Source organism: Natrix helvetica (assembly GCF_964273705.1).
Source record: "Natrix helvetica genome assembly, chromosome: 2".
Lineage (NCBI taxonomy): Eukaryota > Metazoa > Chordata > Lepidosauria > Squamata > Natricidae > Natrix > Natrix helvetica.
Window position 1 is genome coordinate 271,588,938 of NC_138552.1, and position 17,439 is coordinate 271,606,376.

Here is a 17,439-nt window from a genome sequence, read left to right on the forward strand (position 1 = left end):
CTCGGGCAAGACTCAGGCCGGTGCCGATGTCAGGGTGGCATCTTTGAAAATGTTCTCTAAGCGACGGTACAGGGTAGCAGAATAATATGGCGGTATTGTTCGGCAGCCTAATTTTAAGAGAAGCCCGTTGAGTGGAGGAAAAGTATTCGAATAGTTCCCATGCCCCACCAATGGAGGCGATGTTTAGGGAGCCGTTCTTCTTTTCCAACCTCTCTCTCTTTCTCTTTTGTATCTCTATGGTCAAAACTCGGCTTCCTCCCCCCCCCCGCTTTTTTTTTGAGCTAGAGAAAGCCCCGGAAGTCAAAGAAAACGGATGAGACGGCGGCAAAATGGCAGCTGCCGGCGGGGCAGCGAGTTCTGCATCCGGAGCCCCAATATGCGTCCTGGTGCTGGGCATGGCTGGCTCTGGCAAGACGGCGCTGGTGCAGGTGCGGGCGGAGCGGGAAGGGGGAATCGGCCCCGGAGGAAGGAGGCCTTTAAGAGGGCTGCTTGGTCCCCCCTTGCTGGCTTCCTTTGAGCTGACCTATGGCTTGTTTTCCATAGAGGCTGATTGCCTACCTGCATAGTAAGAATTCTCCTCCGTATGTCATCAATCTGGACCCCGCCGTTTACGAGCTGCCTTTCCAGGCCAATATCGGTGAGTACATACGGTGGTTGTCTCTGTGCTTGGCCAGTTATTTTCTTCAGAAAAACGTGAGAGTATTTATTGGTTTTGCTATAAAGCACATGAAGGGCTGTCTTCTAAAATAAAGCAAGGTCCATGGCACACACTTGAAAGTAAATCAGGAAGACTGTAATTGTGGGGTGTGTCTGGCAAGAATCAAGAATGCTTATCCACAGGAAATATGCATGTGTAAAGCTTGTAACAATTATGGGTAGTTAGAAAGCTGGTAAAAGTAACAAGTTAGACAACTTGCAGACTTCAGCTAAAAGTTGGGAATAGAGATGACCTGCAGCAAATGAAATGTGTATTTAGATAACTTCTGGGGCATTCATTAGTCAAGGCCTAGGACCAATAGAACAAATTGTAGAATTATTACTAAAATGTTTAGTGGATGATATTTCTTATTATCTTGCCTTGTCCTGGCTCCTCCTATAGTGAAAATGTATAAAGCTTGCTTAATTCTTTGTTCTTGGCATTTTGGCCAGGAGTCCTTTTCCCTGGGGAATCCCAATAAAAAGCAATAAAAATCCTTCATTGGCTTCGGCACCAGCCTCAGACCCGAACTGGGGACAACACACAAACATGCAAATCTTTGGTTCAGGGTAAAATTTAGGGAGTGCAGATATCCAAGCAACTGCACAGTATGTAAGCTGCCACACGTTTATCCCATATGGCCACCAATATGGGCATGGTGGCTCCTTCACCTTTCCTTAGTTCTAGGTGCCATAAATCAAGCAGAGTGTATCCCGCACAGGGATGCTATTATTCCAAGTACCTTCACTATTGTCAACTAAATGGAGTTGCTATCAGATGTGAGAAGATAATAGTTCTCCTTATGATTGCAGAGCATAATTGGAGCAGCTCAGTATTTGCAGGCTTGTTCTGTATATAACAAAGGAATAAATGGTAGGTTTTATTCTGTTTTAAAGAATTGAAATCATATTGAATTGGATCTCATTAATATGAATGGATGAGTACACCTGATTAGACTTGCATACATTAGTCTATAGTCCTATATTAATTAAATCTTTGCTGAAAGTTGCTTAGGATCGATTGTACATCTGTGTGTTTAGATTATGATTTCCATGTTTACCTGACATGAAATTACCTAGAGCAAGGGTGTCAAACTAGTGGCCCTGAGGCCGGATGTGTCACATGCAAGCCACGCCCAGCCTGGCCCCTCAAACGCAAAAAATGTCGCAATGCGTCGTGATACGTCTCATGACACAATTGAGTTTGACACCATGACTTAGAGCACAGCTGTCAAACTCGCGACCCATGAAGTAGATGCGTCACACACTGGCCACGCCCACCCCCATTTAGCGAAGGAGGGAAAAGTCAGGATACATCACGTGATGACAATGTGATGCCGCATTGACACCTCTAAACTAGAGAGTCTTGTGGAAATATTAGAGCTGCACATAAGAAGATGAACAAGTGTTGAGAAAGTAGGAAACATTGGGGAGGATGTTACATTTAAAGGTAAATTATGTTCTGTTTATACATTCAAGAAGAACAGTAAGCCAACAATATGCTCCTTTTAAATTTGTTTTAAAATCATACTTTGTAAAAATTCCATCCTCTCTGTTTTCCTTTTTCTTTTTAAGATATCCGGGACACAGTGAATTACAAAGAAGTGATGAAGCAGTATCCTTGCCTTATTTGGCTATTTCTTCAAAATGTAACATTATCACTTTTTATTTATTTGTGTGTGTGTATTGCTGGATGTTCATGCTGTTCCATTTGTGTCTGACTCTGTAGTATAGCTTTCTATTGATCTCTGGTGGGATTGTGCTGGGGAATATGCTGACCCAGTGAATTGGATTTCTCCAACTTTTCCTGACTTAACTCCAGATATGCACTGGGCCCAAATGGTGGCATTGTGACGTCCCTCAATCTTTTTGCTACAAGATTTGACCAGGTACATGTTTGCTTAACTGATTTTGCTGGTGTGCTTTTCTGAAAAATTCAATATTCTGGGATAGCAAAGCTTTCCCATTGAGCTTTACAGCACACACTAAACAGTTTACAGCAGGGGTGTCAAACTCGCAGCCCTTGGGCCGGTTTAGCAAAGGGTAAAAAAAAAAGTCATGTGATGATGCCATGACGACACGAGTTTGACACTCCTGGTTTACAGATCAGCTTATTGCCATCAACAACTTGCTTCAGAGGACAACTTTTGAACCAAGGCATCTTCAAATGTGCTAACTTACAAAATGTGTCCAAAATATGAAACCAATGATTCCTGTGGAATTGAAATTCGGCAAATTTTATAAAACATTATATATTACAAAATGTCATAAAACATTTCCTGTGCTATATTTGACTGTGCTACACAGTTCATGGGCTATTTTCAAGGCAGATAAATCTCTACATTTATTGAAGGCATTGAAGATGTTGAGGAATCTGGTAAAGATATATCTCTGAAGTGATGACCCAAGGGATCATGGGTTGTCTACTCGTTGCTGAAGTTTGGAGATGTTCACTGCCATTGTAATATATTCCATCCTTTTGAAGTCAGTAAAATGACCCAAATTATTGGGAGCAATATACTGGCTCTGTAAGCCACCTAGAGAGGGCTATAAAGCACTGTGAAGCGGTATATAAGTCTAATTGCTATAGCTGCACAATTGAAGCCTTGTCACTTACAGTAATTTTGTGATACTGAGCCACTTTTTTAGTACCTCTTCTGCAAAGTCCAGTTTTATTTCTGTATGCAAACTGTATTTTCTCTTTAATTTTTATCAGGTGATGAAGTTCATTGAAAAAAGACAGACTGCATCCCAGTGAGTCAAATCTGATGTTGGGAGGGAGGGGGTGGCCACTGGGAGGCCCCTTTTTAAGAAGGGACATACATACATTCCTTATTTTAAATAGACCTGCTTTACGTAGGAAAAGTTACCTTTTGTTTTATTTATAGCTCTTGTTAACGTTATCTTAGTGTTTAACTTGTGCAACTCACAAAATGATAAAATGGCAAAACAGTAAATTGGAAGAAATAATCCGGTGATATTGCTCAGAACTCTAGGTCTAGAATTAGAATTTAAAATGGTATATTCTCAAATACCCTGTCAGCGTTCCAAATATCATGCAGAATTAAATCAGAGTCCAAGGCAGAGCTATCCTTAAAGTTCCAATTTAATAAGACAGACATGTTGGCATCGTACTGTGGAATCCCAATTCTGGAAGTTACCTAGGATTCCCACCCAGTTTAAAGTTCATGATCTTGTTCCCACACCCACTAATCCATCACATGGTCCAATCTTCTTCTTCCACACTATCTTCTCCACTCCACTGGTTCCGGTCAGGTGCCAAAGTGCAGAGACAAAGAATAACCTTGGATCTTCTAGAAAGGAATTTTTTATTTTGAAAACAACACATTCTACCCATTGCTATCCCCCCCCCTAATGAATATGCATACTAAAGATGAAGCTAGAAGAGAGAGTGTGGCAGGCCAAAGATTCTTAAAGGAACCGCTGCAGGCCTGACATACCCAACATGTCAAAAGCCTATTTGGATGGGTCTATCAAAGGGACCCAGGGTTCTAAAACTAAGGCATGGTGAAAAAGAAGGCGTTCAGCATTATTTTAAAATGAGATTCAAATACTGGCAAAGCATGTGGCAAGTCCTCTTTGGAAAAGAAGCAGTTCAGCCATCAATTGTGATGACCTAACAAATGATGGGGTTCTCCAACCTTTTTGGCTTTTTAAATTTTAAATTTTGGGGTTTTAATTGGTTTTAGATTGTTTTTAACTATTAATTAGTTTGGGTTAATATACAGACTGTATGTTTACATTGTTTGTCTGGGTTTTCGTGTTGTGCTTTGTTGTTTTATATATGTGATGTCTGTACACCGCCCCAAGTCCCTGCGGGGAGAGGGGGCGGTTTATAAATTTAATAAACTCAAACTCAAACTTTTTGGAAAGCTATGGATACATTTGAAATTATTGCATGTTCAGTCACAAAATACTGAGAGAAGTCCCACATTTTTTTCCCCCTCGCACAGGTGTAAACATTTGGTGGGTTTTATTTTTTGTGTGTGTGATTTGGAATATTTTGAAATGAGTGCTCAGTATTTTCAATTCCTAAATGAATTTTAAAAAAAGATTTAAACAGGGCTGGAGTGGCATATGAAATATTTTAGAAATATTTCTTTGAGCAACTAATTATGCCTCATCGCTCCTAAAACAGCAGTCTTGGACTGAAATGGTCACTTATATTGATTTGATAAAGAGAATAGTTCACAAATTCATCCTTTGTTCTGAAAAGAAATCATAAACCCTCGACTCGGTTCTTGTCTCTGTGGGTAGTGGCTCTGTCTTGAATTTCAGAGACAGCAATGGACAAGTATACACTACTGCAGGGGTGTCCAAACTTGGGAACTTTAAGACTTGTGGACTTCAACTCCCAGAATTCCCCAGCCAGCATGGGGGATTCTGGGAGTTGAAGTCCACAAGTCTTAAAGTTCCCAAGTTTGGACACCCCTGCACTACTGTCTAACTCCTGTGTGCGCAATCTGAATAAAATGTCTTCTGTATATTCTGAGTGTGTGAGAGAGCAAATCTTTTTTCTTGCAGGTATGTCCTAATAGATACACCTGGGCAGATTGAAGTGTTTACTTGGTCTGCCTCTGGCACTATCATCACAGAAGCCCTGGTTAGTGACTTCTATTCATCTGATGTTGGGAGTTAATTAAGGATGGGGGAAACATGCTTTGTTAACAATAATCCTGATATGTCTGTTTTAGGCTTCCTCATTCCCATCGGTGGTGGTTTATGTGATGGACACATCTCGCAGCACTAATCCTGTCACCTTCATGTCTAACATGCTGTATGCTTGCAGGTAGGAGGCACTTTCCCACTTTCCTTACAATTCCCCTTTTTCTTTGTGGGATAAAGGTCTGTTTTTAAAAAAAATTCTAATGTAGTTCTTGTTCTCCCAGACTTTTTATTTACATGCACCAACCGGCTTTCCCAGCACAAACGTTCTTTGTATTTAGAAAAGTATATTATAAATTTAAAAGCCAGGGAAAATCCAAGCATTCACACCAGGAAAGCTGACTTCAAAAGGGGGCTGGGGGGGGGGGGTGTTGCTCAGATTGTGTGTTGTCCCCAAAAGCTCCTCCTTTTGGTCTTGCAGAAGAATCTGGCAGAGAAAGGTGTAAATTTGGTTGTATGGGAAGGACTAATCTTTAAAATAATTGTAGAGCCCTTCACAACAGAGCCAAGACAACATAAGTGTGTTAAATTGTAGTTAAGAACAGAATGTGGTGAAGTATTACAGCCCAATTTGTTATCTGTTATCAACATATTTGAGCCACAGTGACGCAGTGGTTAGAGTGCAGTACTGCAGGCTATTTCTGCTGATCACTGGCTGCCAGCAATTCGGCAGTTCAAATCTCACCAGGCTCAAGGTTAACTCAGTCTTTCATCCTTCCGAGGTGGGTAAAATGAGGACCCAGATTGTTGGGGGCAATAGGCTGACTCTGTAAACCGCTTAGAGAGGGCTGTAAAGCACTGTGAAGTGGTATATAAGTCTAAGTGCTACTGCTATTGCTATATTTATTAATAATTCTCACAAGTGGTGCTTCAGTAAAAGCCATTATGTATTGAGCAAATTCCTATATTCTGATTGGCAACTTTTATTGTTAGTTCATCTTTCATTTTTTCATTTATGCCATAAACATGAAACCAAAAGCAGCATTCATGGCTATCACAGATAGTATTTTGGCCAGGGCTTACCAAGATAACTAATGGTAATTAGTTAGGTATCCTGAAGGCAAATGATGTAGCAACTTTGATGAACTTCATAAGTTCTGATCTTGGTAAACTCTCACTAAAATACTACCTGTGATAACCATGAATACCAAATACTAAAAACCCCATACTCTAGCCTCAAGGATTAAAAGACAGAATTGTGGGATGTTAACAGTTGCATGCCTTTGATTAAGGAGGGAACAACAATTTTGTAAAAAAGACTGGAGACTCTTTATAAACTTTTTGCTGTAAATGGACAAACTGGTGATTTGGGGATGAACTGATTAAAAGGGATTATTTATGGCAGGAAGGATATTGTGGAGTATCATTTGGAAGATGGAAATAGTAATCATGACGTCTACATTGCAGCTTCTTCCTTAGCTATCTTTCCTCTGTCTTTTGCTGTCTCTAACCTTTTATTTCATATCATTTTTCCTCTTTTGCTTATGTTTCTGTAGTTTTGGATGGTGTAAAATTTTCTTTCAGTAAAAATACTAAAACAACAAACTGTTTCATGCCTGAGACACCTTTTTATCTCTGATTATCCGCTCTTTTTTCAGCATCCTATACAAAACGAAGCTCCCATTCATAGTGGTCATGAACAAGGTGAGTGGGGTGTCCCAGAGCCCAAATTACATGCTAGATCTCAATGAGATCATCTGTTAATATTAAACAAACACTGTCTTTCTGCCAGGCCTTCTTGTTTCTCTCTCTCTCTCTTTTTTTTTTTTTAAAGTGAAGGCTATCTATTCAAACTTGACTCCTGATGAGGATGTAGAGATGGTTGTATAGTTTTGGCAGCATAACAGATGTTCTGTATAGCCTTGTTCCAGAATTAAAGGTGTGTTGGGGAGGAAAACTTCATTTTAATTGTAGCTATGGCAGGGGTGTCCAAACTTGGCAACTTTAAGACTTGTGGACTTCAACTCCCAGAATTCCCCAGCCAGCAGAGCTCTGCTGGCTGGGGAATTCTGGGAGTTGAAATCCACAAGTCTTAAAGTTGCCAAGTTTGGACACCCCTGAGCTATGGGATTTCCAGGTTGTCTCCCATTGAAATATTAATCAGATTTAGTCTTATTTAGCTCTTTTGAGATCAGAAGTTCAGTTTAAAGTGCTGCGACCTTCTGTGACTTTTTTCTTCAAAGAAGCAACCAAGAATGTAAGGCTAAATTGTGATATCCAACTTATATTTAGGGTATGATACGTTGATATGATATGAGCCGTGGTGGTGCAGTGGTTAGAGTGCAGTACTGCAGGCTACTTCTGCTGACTGCTGGCTGCCTGCAATTTGGGCAGTTCAAATCTCACCAGGCTCAAAGTTGACTCAGACTTCCATCTTTCCGAGGTGGGTAAAATGAGGATCCAGACTGTTGGGGCAATAGGCTGACTGTAAACCGCTTAGAGAGGGCTGTAAACAGTTGTGGGTTGCAGGAGGTACACCCCGGTACGAGTGTATGGAGCCTGCCTGAAGCACTGGATACCGTTCCAGTACGGTGCTCCGGAGGGCCTGCCCGCCCTCGCTCCATACCGTCCTTTTAGGCCTTCAGCGCTTACATGCACAGCGCAACGCTCCGCTGAGCAGCTGGAGTGTCGTGGAGGCTTGGGGAAGTGCCAAGACACATGCACGCGCTGCGCGCATCCACATGGACACCGGCAAGCCCGTTCCAACCACCACTGGCTGTAAAGCACTGTAAAGCGGTATATAAGTCTAAGTGCTATTTTTGCTACTCTCATGTTTTCCGTTATCTCCCAAGAAAAAGAAAATGGTTTTGAAGAGAAATTACAGTTGAAGTGGTCATTAAATGGCAAACAGTTCAGTGAATACAAAATGAGATGGAATAGGGCAAAATAATGGATCCCACCATTGGAATCTTCTTTGATATTGAGTAATCAGGACAAACACCTTTGTTAGGGGGTATCTCCGTTGGGAGACAGAAAATAGCACAGTGGAATGTGCAGCCGGAGAGAAAAACGTTGCTAGTAGAAGCACACGAATAGAGTCACAGACACTGCTAGTAAAAACAAGTAGCTTTACTACTAAATTTGCTTCACAAGCAGTGATAGTAGATATTAGTCCAAATACAACTCAAAGAACCAACAATTGCTTATAGTCGCAGTTCATGTTCCAGTCATCAAGTCATCAATCATAGAACAAGCAGAGAGAGAATCAGAGAGAGAATGAGCTCTCCTGACTTCCTCTTAAAGCAAAGATAATTGCATCTGTTAAGTACATCCACTCATTTAAAGTATCAGCAACCTTTTGTCATGGTAGATAGACATATTGCCTGCCCAACACTAGGAGTATACTCCCAACAACCTTGATATTGTTTTAGACATATTTATGAAATGTCAACAATATATAAATATTGTGAAAAGGCCAGATTTCAACATTTGAGCAGGGACAGAAAAACTATCAGTAACACAGTGTTGTTAGATAACTGTTGTGTAACCACATTCGAGGGACCATCACATCCCAGTGGGATTGGCCCACCACACCCATGCCGGTAGAGAAGGCATGCTGCGGGCCCCATTGGCTAGGGTATTCCTGCAGGTGGGTCCAGGAGAAGCGCCTTCTCTGCCATTGCTCCTGCCCCTTGGAACATCTTGCCCCCCCTGGAGTGAGCTCCAATCCCCCCGACCTTTCACAAGAGCTTAAAGACCTGGCTCTGCCAGTTGGCTTGGGGCCCCAATGGGGGGGGGGGGGCTCACATTGGGGAATGGTTGACATATTAAATACAAAGACTACCTCCCCTCCCCCACTGCTCATCCCATTTCCTCCCTCCCCATCTTTTAGTTAGGAATGAGTTTATATTTTATAGTATTTTGTTTGTATTGTGTATATAGATTTATATAATTTTATCCTTTTACTATTGTAAACTGCCCAGAGTTACTCTGTGGTAAGATGGATGGCCAATGAATTTAATAAATAAATAAAATTTGAAATACTGCATTCATCTATCCATCTCATCAAGAAAGTCAGAATTTTTTTTTTTTGAGAACGATACCAAAGTAATCAAGTATCTGAAGAATCCAGGTTCCAATATAACTAGAGCCATGAAAGCTTGCTGTCTTAATATTCCACTAAACTCTGCTGAGATTCTCAGCCATTAATCTTAAAAAACTGTCCTTTGGAGCACAGAGAAAAAGTTTTCCAATGTCAATCCTTCCAGTGGTTTAATTTTGCTTCTCCCGATTGTGCTGAATAACCGTATCTTTTTACCACTATTTACAAAAGGGAATTTTCAGGCTTCCCAGTATTTTCTTTATGCTTCTAAAACATGCTCCGGTTTGTTTGTTTCCTTCCTTCTTAAAAGGTAAAGTTTTGAATTGATCACAATAGTTCATAGATGGCCTGTTGGGTTTTGATAATACTGCAATCTTTCATTTTTTTACCATGGTTTTTCTGTGCAAATGAAATGAAGAGCCATCAGTCTGCTTTCCCTACACTTCTAGAGAACCAGCAGGTACAATGAGGCCATTGGTCCTTGTTCCTGGGCCAGTAGCTAACGAAGTATAATGGCTAAGATTCTGGCAAGACTTCTTTGGCAGAAGCTGTTTCTATGTTTTGCTTAAATGTATACTTAAGACGCCCTATCTATTTTTCTTTTTCAGACAGATATCATTGACCATAGCTTCGCACTCGAATGGATGCAGGACTTTGACGCTTTTCAAGATGCCCTCAGTCAGGAGACCAGCTATGCCAGTAATTTAACTCGGTCTATGAGTCTTGTTTTAGATGAGTTCTACAACTCGCTTCAGGTGGGTGCTCTCTTTTGTGCTGTAAAGGGTGCAAGTATGTTCTGTCTGCAGGCGGGTTTGTTAAAAATGTTATTGAGTAATGCAGTTTTTGGTATTGAATAGGAAGAGATGGGTTGAAGTTAAGCAAGTCAAGCAAGACAGCGCTTTTAATTCATTTGAATCCATATTTCTAAAGCCACCCAATTTATCAACAACTTTCTCTTGCAGGTGGTGGGTGTTTCTGCTGTACAAGGAACAGGGATGGATGAATTTTTTGAACATTTATCCAAAGCTGTTGATGAATATGAAAGGTGAGGTTTTTTTTCAGGAAAGGAAAGGAAATAGCAAGAGCAGCCTGGCATAATATACATTATCTTTAGGGATATTTCGAGTTTTGGGGCATACTGAATCTGAGTTTCTAAGATAACTTTTTCAAAAGGCAACTGGTTTTTTTTTTTTTCCTTGAAGACATTTTACTTCTCACCCAAGAAGCCTCATTGGTTCTGACAGGATGGTGGGAGGATGGAAGGATTAGCTCTGACAGGATGAGGGCAAGGAAATGGAAGGATCATATTTCTTTGCAGTCATCTGGTCATTAGCACTCTCTGAGAGCCATTGAGGTCTCTTAGGGTTTTATCTGTGCACTTAGGTCACCTGAATCAGAGAGCAAGTGGGAATTTGCACTCTGCAAACCTCAACTGAATTTGAGGTTGCTTAGAAACTCTAGAGCAGTGTTTCTCAAACTTGGCGACTTTAAGTCCTGTGGACTTCAACTCCCAGAATTCCCCAGCCAGCTGGCTGGGGGATTCTGGGAGTTGAAGTCCACAGGACTTAAAGTCGCCAAGTTTGAGAAACACTGCTCTAGAGAGAGCCAGTTTGTTGTAGTGATGAAGGCATCAGGCTAGAAACTGGGAGTTTCTGGAGTTCTAGTTCTGTCTTACGCCCTGAGGCATCTGGATGACCTTGGGCCAGTCAAATTGTGTCAGCCCCAGGAAGCAATGGCAAACCATTTCCAAAACATCTTGTCAAGAAAACTGCAAGGATTAGTCCAGGCAGTCACCAGGAATCATACTGACTCAAAGGCGCAAAAAGAAAGAAAGAGTGAGTTTCGGCAAATAACGCTTCCAGTTATTTGTACCCTGTGGATATACTAGATTTCACAACAATCTTCAGAAATCAATTATTTGCTGTTTGTATTAGAGACCTCAACCGTTGAGCAGTTCCATATCACGTCTTTTGCTGTACTGTAGAGTAGGTAGATCCAATGACTTTTCACGGGCACCACCAAATAATTCATCCTTGGTGCAGATATTAGGCTTATAGGGAAAATCCCTCTCTTTCTATAGCATTCAATAAAACTGATATGATTACTTGTAACAGTGATGTCCGTTCGGTACTGCTGATCATGTGAGAAGAACTTTATTATGTGAAATGGTTTTAATGGTTTGTAAGCTGTCTAGAGTTGCCACCAGACGAGATGGGCAGCATATATGTTCAACAAATAAACACATTGTCTGTTGGAATGTATGCACTTATATATGTATGTATCTATAAAATAGTGCTCAGTAGTAAATACATGAAGCCCCTTTTTTCCTTCTTTCAGAGAATATCGACCAGAATATGAGCGCCTAAGAAAGCAATTGGTAAGTACATGCATATACTTTGATGCTCTGAGATGTACTGATGTAAGTTCTCCCACCCCCAATTGTGTCTGCATACTTGTTGCTGGATGTTGGAGAGTAACTGCCCCAGCTGGAAGGAGGGCTCAAGCAGGGAATTAGCTTGGATTTCCTATATAAACATAAGAGGTCTGAACACCCCCAAATACCTTTGAGCTTTACCTGGTCTTTCCCAGACAAAAGCTGCCAATATGGGGAGATTCTGTGTGATAGGAAGAGAACCACCGAGTAGCTAGTTTAAACTCTACATTGGTCTGGTTGTTCATACCTGACATTGGAGTTCTAAAAGGTCCCAAAGGTGTTTTTTTCAAGAGGCAACTGGACTTCCTGGTTTTTCTTTAAAGACATATCGCTTCTCACCCCAGAAGCTTCTTCAGCTCCAATTGTTAGCAGCATCAACTCTTGTCACCTACAACCTTGCAAAATATTCAACCATCTCATTAGTGCCTCTAGTTGGCAACGCGTCTCCAAAGAAAAACCAGAAAGTCCAGTTGCCTCTTGAAAAAGCAGCTTTGGGACAACCACGACCCGGATGACTGAGAATCTCCATAGACAGTCCCAAAAGGCATTTCTTCAGATGTAAATACGAATTCGCCTATCCGATGATAAAAGAAGTGTAAGGAAAGGAAATCAAGCAAGTAATCCTAGGGCTAAGGTGAAGAGACCAAAATCTCTGAGGCCCAGGAGCCCTTTCTTTTTCCATTGTTAAATTAATTCAAAGCAGTGATGAGGGTTAATGTACAATTATGGAAGAACCCAGATCTCTTTTCTATGAATAATAAGAAGATAGTGGTAAGCAGTTATTTTACTTATTCATGACATGCTAAATAAACCACGATGACGGAGTCTGAATGTATCAAACCACAGTTCTTCATTTAATGTAGATGTATTAAATAAACCTAATTAGCTAAGTTTGAACAATGTTGTAAATAAAGAAATCAAAGTAACATGCTCAATGCAGTACGTAAGATAACTGTGTTTCTCGCCATTTCTCACTGACAACTCCTTAAGCATTCCAAACATCTTCCTTCTTAGTTTTAGTCCTTAAGGCAGGGTTGGGTTTCTGTTCATTTTTTTTTGCCTCTCTTGAAAGGCAAGAGAGGGGTGGGATACAATTACAACTTAAAGGATCCAAGAGAATTTTACTGAAATGAAGACGCTAGGAGGTAATCTGAAAACTACATTCATGTCGTATTATGTTCCAGCGTGAGAGCAAATTGAGATACAAACGCATAGGGGGGGGGGGGGAAACGTGTTACTGGAATGCTCTCTCTTCATTTACAGGAAAGAGCTCAGAAGCAGCAGCAGGAAGAACAACTGAAAAGTTTACGGAGAGATATGGAGCCTATTGCTATGGAGAACAGCCCAGCGGTTTCAGGTACATGAGTACTTCTACAGAGGCTGTCCCTGAAAAACAATTTTAAGCTTCAGCTTGTACAGAATACAGTGGAATGGGCAGTTAGGTGCACTCCTAGAACAGCATGTTACACCTCTACTATGTGAGCTGCGTTGGCTGCCAGTTTGCTTCCAAGTCCAATTCAAGGTGCCATTTTTAACCTTTAAAGCCCCTAATGGCATGAGATCAGGCTCTCTGAAGGACTGCCTCTCCCTGGTTATGTCAGCCCTACCCCCAGCAGATCTGGCATGTTGTGGGACCCTATCAACTAGGGTCCCACTACATTTGGTTGGCCCCAGAAGATGTGCTATCTCTGCCATGCGGCTGCCATCCATCCCCCCCCCCAAAATTAGATTAGCCCCATCCCTTTTGATAGGCCTCAAGACCTCATTATGTTATCAAGCCTGGGATTCCCAAGGTACAGGAGACTCGCCAATATGGTTCAAATGTTGTGGTCGGCATTTTTATCCCTCTCATCACCTACGGTTTGTATCTTATTCTTTAATGATTTTTATCAGCGTGGATTCTTTTATCTGTAATTTTTTACATTATTTTGTTTCGTTGTGTGCTGTCCGGAGTCACTTTTGGTGAGATGGACACCTATATAACTTTGATTAATAAATAAGCCAACAAGCCATAAAGCAGTATTTAAAAGTAGGTTCAGGCTCATCATTTTCAGGGGTGGGTTGCTCTGGTTTTACTACCGGTTTGCAAGGCGCGCGCCAGGCGCGCGCTGCGCATGTGTGCAGTTAAATGTACATTGTTCTTCATGCATGCGCAGAACGATTTACAGTGAACTGCGCACACGCAGTCACTAGGACACAAAATGGCGGCGGCCCAGTGGTGGCGAGGGAACTGGTTCGGGAGCATGGCAGGCCTGGGTTGGTGCTGGTTCTGTGACCCAGGCCTGAATTCCACTACCGGTTCGGCCGAACTGGGAGCAACCTGATCATTTTATCTGCTCCACTCAATATTTGAGGATATAGTTTGGGAAATAGTTGGGTTGCACAGGGAAGCACCGAAGAAGAAAAGGAGGGGCTACTGGTAGAATTTATATACGTTGGCTTACTTATGGTACTTACCTAAGGGATCTGGCAAGGTCTTATGCCATAGCTGTAGGACTTAAGCAACTATTGTTGCTGCCTTGCTAACTTTCTAAAACTGCCCAGAGCCCTCATTTAGGCATTGACACACAGCCTCCTGACCTTGTAGTGTTTGAGGAACTCCAGGGCAGGGTGTTCATCCTACTGCACAGGAAGAAAATGGAATAATTGCTTTTGGGTTTGATTTTGGTCCAAAGGTTCAGTGGCAGAATCTTCATTAGGCCCATCAGAACTGATTTTGACACGAGGAACTTTGGATCCAGAGGAGGAGGAGGAAGAGGCCCAAGACAGTGATACCGATGACATTGATCATAAAGGTAATTCGGAAGGAATAGGAGGAAATAAAAATTGCAAGTTAAGAGGGACGGTGGGCAGATTTTTCCATCAGTTGCTTTACATGGAGTTTTTTATAGTAAAGTCATTGCCTTTAAAACCCACGTATGGCATGGGTCCAGGATATCTGGGGTTGGCATTAACCTGCCCCACTTGTTCCAGTGGAAAGGACCTACTTTGTATCCCAGTGGCCCAAAACCTTGGGCTGGTGGAGTCCAGGTGAAGAGCCTTTTTTGCTATGGTCCCTACCCTCTGGAATATTCTCCTATCAGAGGTGAGATCCACCTCCAAACTCCTGGCCTAAAAACGTGGCTCTGCTTCTTGGCCTGGGGCTCAACAGGGACCCACTACATCTGGAATGGCTGATGGGATAGAGAAGATTCCCCACCCAGGGCTGCCCATCATCTTGGTTTTTAAGTTGTAACTTTTTATTTTAATTCTTTTTTTGCCCTTTTTAACTTCTTATACTGTAAGCTGCCCAGAGTTACTGTATTAGAAAGATGGGTAGTGTAGAAATTCAATAAATAAATAGATACTCTGTTTTATATTCATTCTACAATCCAGCGAAGGATTATGTGGATGCTGAATGTCTATGGAGATTCTCAGTCATCCAGGTCATGGTTGTCCCAAAGGTGCGTTTTCAAGAGGCCATGGGTCTTTCTGGTTTTTCTTTGAAGACGCTTCGCTTCTCATCCAAGAAGCTTCTTCAGCTCTGACAGCATTGTGGGGAATGACTGAGCTGGAGAAGCTTCTTGGATGAGAAGCGAAATGTCTCCAAATAAAAAAACAGAAGCGAAACGTCTCCAAATTTAAAAAAAAAAACAGAAGGTCCAGTGGCCTCTTGAAAAAGCACCTTTGGGACATGGTGGTGCTGGTTTCTACGAGGGCATTTTGGGTCCCAAGGCATTGATGAGACTCTCTTTGCTAACAATACAATACAATAGTAGAGTTGGAAGGGACCTTGGAGGTCTTCTAGTCCAACCCCCTGCCTAGGCAGGAAACCCTATACCGTTTCAGACAAATCTCTTCTGTTTTCTGCTACAGTGACGGAGGAAAGCCATGAAGAACCTGCCTTCCAAAACTTCTTGCAAGAAGCTAAGCTGCACTATTCGACCAGAAGCAACCAGTAGAAGAGAACAAGGACAGTTGCATGCTTGGATGCAGAAACTGAAGAACCCAGAGCTATGAAACAGCCCCAACTCTTTGCCATCTAAGGCAACCCGTCTGGTTCCCTTGACCCAAGGCTATCGACTTCTTTCCATGGCAACTTTTTTCAGTGGGAGACTAAAGCAGTTTGCCAAAACCGGATGATCATTTTCACAGATGAGACATCATCACTTGTTGGCAAAAGAAATATGACTTTGAGGGATCTTGTCTCTGTTGTGAATTTTACCTATCATGTCTGTTACTGTTTTGTAAATTATTAGCAAATATCTATTCTACTACATTTTCTTGGTGGCTGATCTTTTCTTCTAGCTTAATTATTGGCACTTCACTTTCCCCCACCACCTGTATGTGCTGGAGTAAGAGAAGACACAACTGGCATGGGAGTTTAGAGACATCAAGAACATGAGATGAGATGATAGGTCATTTTGCTAAGCATTTTGAGGGTGCATTCACTGGAAAAAGACACAAAACACAAAAAAAGGCTGGAAAATTACTTCTGATCACGTGGGTGCCTTTACATCCTCACCCATGCAATCATGGAGAGTTCTTCCAAAAAACTACTGTAAATACAAAAGACAAAATACTTCTGCTGGATTCTGTAAAAGGAGGATGGGGGCAGGGGGTTGATTTCTTCATAGAAAAAGCCAGAGAGGCTATAAGTAGTCATTGACTTATGACCATAACGGAATCCAAAATTTCTGTTGCTAAGCAAGACAGGTAAGTGAATTTTGTCCCATTTTATGATCTTTCCTGCCACAGTGGTTAAGGCAGGGGTGTCCAAACTTGGGAACTTTAAGACTTGTGGACTTCAACTCCCAGAATTCCCCAGAATTCCCCATGCTGGCTGGGGAATTCTGGGAGTTGAAGTCCACAAGTCTTAAAGTTCCCAAGTTTGGACACCCCTGGGTTAAGGGAATCACTGCAGTTGTTAAATCAGTAAACACGGGTGTTAACTGAACTTGGCTTCCCCATTGACTCTGCTTCTCAGAAGGTCTCAAAAAGTGATCACATGACCCCGGGACACTGCGGCTGTCATAAATATGATTCCATTGCCAAGCATCTGAATTTTGATCATGTGACCACGGGGTGCTGCAATGGTCGTAAGTGTGAAAAACGGTCCTGTCACATTTTTCAGTGATGTAACTTTGAAAGCTTACAAAACGAAAGGCTGCAAGTATGGGGTTTGAGTTAGGACTGAACCTTTACTGGGAAAAAAGGGTACTGTATGAATGAGTATGCTTCTATCCCTTTGTAATATGGAAATGAGAGTTTGATCCATAGGAAAGTGGATTGCAATGGGAATGGACTATTTAAATCCATTGAGAATGCTGAAAGAGGCAGGCTCAGAACTAAATGGTGCCGAATGAATGTAAACGCAATGCAATTATTTAGGCAAAATGAATGAGAACCAAACACATGAAGGAAGAGGAAAAAAGGAGAAGGTTGAGAAAGTGGTGATGTTTTATAACATCTTCAGAAGCAGGCAAAAAGTAGACAAATAGAAAAAATAAAATAGAGAAAATAGAAAAGGCCATTTATAAAGCAGGGCATGGATATGGCTGGGGTAATCAATATTTGCAAGGACAGAAAGGTACAGAGTGCA

General features: G+C 41.7%; 1 protein-coding gene across 1 annotated transcript; it reads left to right on the plus strand.

Moving 5' to 3' along the window:
• The first annotated feature begins 266 nt into the window (after positions 1-266).
• On the plus strand, positions 267-16,116 carry GPN1 (GPN-loop GTPase 1). The gene is made up of 14 exons (XM_081943135.1): positions 267-428; positions 544-637; positions 2,272-2,311; positions 2,519-2,585; positions 3,413-3,450; positions 5,242-5,320; positions 5,412-5,506; positions 6,981-7,026; positions 10,033-10,179; positions 10,387-10,469; positions 11,762-11,801; positions 13,122-13,215; positions 14,534-14,653; positions 15,714-16,116. The coding sequence occupies exons 1-14, from the start codon at positions 330-332 to the stop codon at positions 15,797-15,799; spliced, it is 1,128 nt and encodes a 375-aa protein (XP_081799261.1). The 5' UTR covers positions 267-329; the 3' UTR covers positions 15,800-16,116.
• Positions 16,117-17,439: the final 1,323 nt, after the last annotated feature.